General features: G+C 41.7%; 1 protein-coding gene across 1 annotated transcript; it reads left to right on the plus strand.

The window, feature by feature from the left end:
* Positions 1-249: 249 nt before the first annotated feature.
* Positions 250-1,455, plus strand: LOC131225190 (metalloendoproteinase 2-MMP-like). Its single transcript, XM_058220663.1, has one exon. The coding sequence runs from the start codon at positions 277-279 to the stop codon at positions 1,240-1,242; it is 966 nt and encodes a 321-aa protein (XP_058076646.1). The 5' UTR covers positions 250-276; the 3' UTR covers positions 1,243-1,455.
* Positions 1,456-1,738: the final 283 nt, after the last annotated feature.

Genomic DNA, 1,738 nt, shown 5'->3' on the forward strand with positions numbered 1-1,738 from the left:
GAAATGCAGTATTGGAGTCATCGCGAAGGAGGGAGAATAAAATCAATGTTAAAGACCCCGTCATTGGAGTCGTCTTGGCACCCTAAACGCGTCAAAATGCTACTAATTAATTAATATAGAGGGAAGACGCAGACCGAGACTTTGACAAACACCGTTGTTGGAGACACCTCGATCGTTTGTTATAAATAGGCAATCGTCACTCAAAATCCCCAAGACGAGCTTCTTAGCTTTTGATCATTTTTTTTTTTTGTTACAAGAGAATAAAAAAAAATAGTAATGGCATCCGAACAATGTTCTTCTCTTGTAACATGCGCCCTTCTTCATCTGGTCATCCTTCTTTTTCTCCCTCTTCTCATTCAATCTCATTCCACTCACCAATATCAACACCAAAACCAACAACCCTTTAAGTCTCTAGAAGGTTGCCACAAGGGCCAGACCATCAAAGGCCTCCATGCAATCAAGCAATATCTTGAGATGTTTGGTTACCTCCCTCACCATCACAACAACAATACCAGCGGTGGTGATGACGACACGTTTGATGATTCCCTGGAGTCGGCCGTCAAGACTTACCAGCTCAACTACCATCTCAGTGTCACTGGCACACTTGATGCGAAGACGCTGCAAGACATGGCGTTGCCACGGTGTGGTGTCCCAGACATTGTAGATGGACGTACTTCGATGCGTTCTGGGAAAAAGCGTCATCTTGGGTCCACCACACAGCACACAGTGGCCCATTTCACCTTCTTTGACGGCAACCCCAGGTGGCCTTCTTCCAAGAAACACCTCACCTATGGTTTCCTCCCTGGAATCCAAGTCATTGGGACACAGGACCTGAGGTCTGCCTGCTCAAACGCTTTCAATAGGTGGGCGAGCGTGAGCAATTTCACGTTTGAGGAAACACAAGATTATAACTCTGCTGATCTTAAGATCGGATTTTTTAGGGGAGATCATGGTGATGGGGCCCCATTCAATGGGCCTGGCAATGTAATTGCACATGCATTTGCACCGACCAGGGGGTGGTTCCATTTCGATGCAGATGAGAAGTGGGCCACTAACATAGCTAGTGATGCCTTCGATGTGGAATCTGTTGCGGTGCATGAGATTGGGCATTTACTTGGACTTGGGCACTCATCGGTGGGGAATGCTATAATGTTTCCCTCTATTTCCATTGGTGTGAGGAAAGTGGAACTGCATGGGGATGATGTACAGGGAATTCAAACCCTGTATAATCTAAACCAATGACAACATCCCATGGTACGTCGCCACGCCATCGTAAATAAAGGTGTTTACCTCCTGGAGACTCGTTATTTCTCCCTCTATTTCGGGATTTATATACATAAATATTTGAGTTAGATTTTTCATGTTTGATTAATAAAGAATAATGAGGTTGTAAGTTGTTTCCTATTGGAGTTGGGTTTATTATTTAAAAGGATTAATTTTTTTTTATAGATGAAAGTGTTGTATATGATTAAAGCCAAACAAATCAAATTAGATCTATTTTTAGGTAGGTATAAATTTACATGAACTGAAAAGAGCATTTTTTTTTTTTTTGCTATTTCTATATTGTGGAATAAATCAATCGTCTATGCATCGATAATAGAGATTCAACATAATAATGTTAAAGGCGTACCTGATTAAGAAGACATTCCCATTGCAATGATTTGCCGAGAAGGGATCTTAGGACATGTTTGATTTTTCAGCTCAACTGTAATTACCGTGTAAATGGGTAATAATTATT

The sequence above is a fragment of the Magnolia sinica genome, chromosome 14, assembly GCF_029962835.1.
Source record: "Magnolia sinica isolate HGM2019 chromosome 14, MsV1, whole genome shotgun sequence".
Classification (NCBI taxonomy): Eukaryota; Viridiplantae; Streptophyta; class Magnoliopsida; order Magnoliales; family Magnoliaceae; genus Magnolia; species Magnolia sinica.